Genomic DNA, 1,551 nt, shown 5'->3' with positions numbered 1-1,551 from the left:
ATGCGGCTTTACTCGGGTGCGATTCTGTGTACGATTGCAACTTTACTGATCTCTGTGTCTACCGCCTCCAAAACGACGGGGAGCCATTTATCCACAAGGCTTCCACTACCGATCGACAAACCAGAAAACAACTCGCTACCACGCTTCTTGAGAGTGTCCACGCAGAATACAGAGAATGGCGAGAACAGAGTGATCAGCGCTGGGCTTGAAAAGCTCACAGACCTAGCGAAGGCGGGTGTATCAAATATCAACTTGGGGTCCTGGATCTCAAAGGACCCACCTGCAGAGCCGATTTTGAGAAGGTTCAAGCTCACGAATGGGATGGACGATGCTCTGGCTAGTCCCAACTTGAAGGCTCTGGAGAACTACGTCAAGGAGCTCAACACGCAGAATAATAACAATAAGGCATCCGTGATTGGGATGTTCATGGCGCACTACGGAGATGACGCCGTTGCGAACGCACTAATGACAGCGCAGAGGGCAGGCGGCGAAATGAACACGATACAGCGGTTGCGGAATGCCCAGCTACTATCGTGGCTGCAAAAGAGAAAATCTGTCGACGATGTCTTCACCTTGCTCAAGCTTCGTAGCGATGGGTATCTAGCTCTTGCGAGTCCGAAGATGGAGGTTTTGGACGACTACATAAAGCTCGTTATTAGCACGAAATCCACGAAAGATTCTTTGCTCAAGACCTTAACGAAGGGGTTTGGTGGAAAAGAGCAACTGGCAACGATTTTGGCTCGAGCGAGAGAGGATGTCAAAACTCGCGAACTGGCGTTGGCGTTGCAGAGCGCGTTAATTAACAAGTGGGTTCGAGTGGACTTGTTGCGTCCGAAACACATCTACAAGAAGTTAAGACTGAACCGTGGTTTGGATGCTCTATTGGACCGGAATGTACACACTTTTGGGGCGTTTATCTCCATGTACAACGCAAAGAACCCAAACAGCAAGGCTTCATTGATTGACAGCTTTGTTGCGCAATACGGGAATAAGGCGGTGGCGACGGCGCTCACTTTTGCCAAGCCTGACGATGCTGCGACGATGAATTTGGTGATAACTTTACAGAGGCAACAGTTTCTCAAGTGGAAGGAAGGCGGAATATCCGCGAACAGCGTCTTCAGACTACTGGATATTCACTTCAATGATTTGTTATCTCCCACGAATCCGAAGTTTGATACATTGAGTGGCTACCTCGCGACTCTCAGCAACAAAAATCTCCTGTACAATGAGGGTATGCTTAGGGCCGTTAGCAAAGGCTTTGGTGGTGAGGACGAGCTCGCCATTCAGACAGCAAGGGCTAGGGAGCACTTAATACGAAACGGCTATGCGGACCTCGATGAGATCTCGATTGCTACCGAGTACCAGCGAATGTTGTTTGGGCGATGGTTCAAGCGCAAAACTAAGCCTAGTGACATTTACGGTACAACCTTCCGTTCCAGCGAAAATACAGCTTCCAATTTGGAGCGCGCGACTGCAGCTCGATACAAGGACTACTACAAAGAACATATGGCTCCTCCTCGTATCGACACCTCCATCAATCCTAGACGTTGA

The 1,551-nt window shown here is 49.4% G+C and overlaps 1 protein-coding gene across 1 annotated transcript; it reads left to right on the top strand.

Annotated features, from left to right (window-relative positions):
• On the top strand, nucleotides 1–1,551 carry PITG_15127 (secreted RxLR effector peptide protein, putative; the record flags this gene model as incomplete). The annotated part of the gene is made up of 1 exon (XM_002898246.2): nucleotides 1–1,551. One exon carries the CDS (start codon nucleotides 1–3, stop codon nucleotides 1,549–1,551), a length of 1,551 nt encoding a protein of 516 aa, XP_002898292.1.

Source organism: Phytophthora infestans, genomic scaffold (assembly GCF_000142945.1).
Source record: "Phytophthora infestans T30-4 supercont1.38 genomic scaffold, whole genome shotgun sequence".
NCBI classification, from domain to species: domain Eukaryota; phylum Oomycota; class Peronosporomycetes; order Peronosporales; family Peronosporaceae; genus Phytophthora; species Phytophthora infestans.
This window is presented reverse-complemented; position numbering and strand designations above follow the sequence as displayed.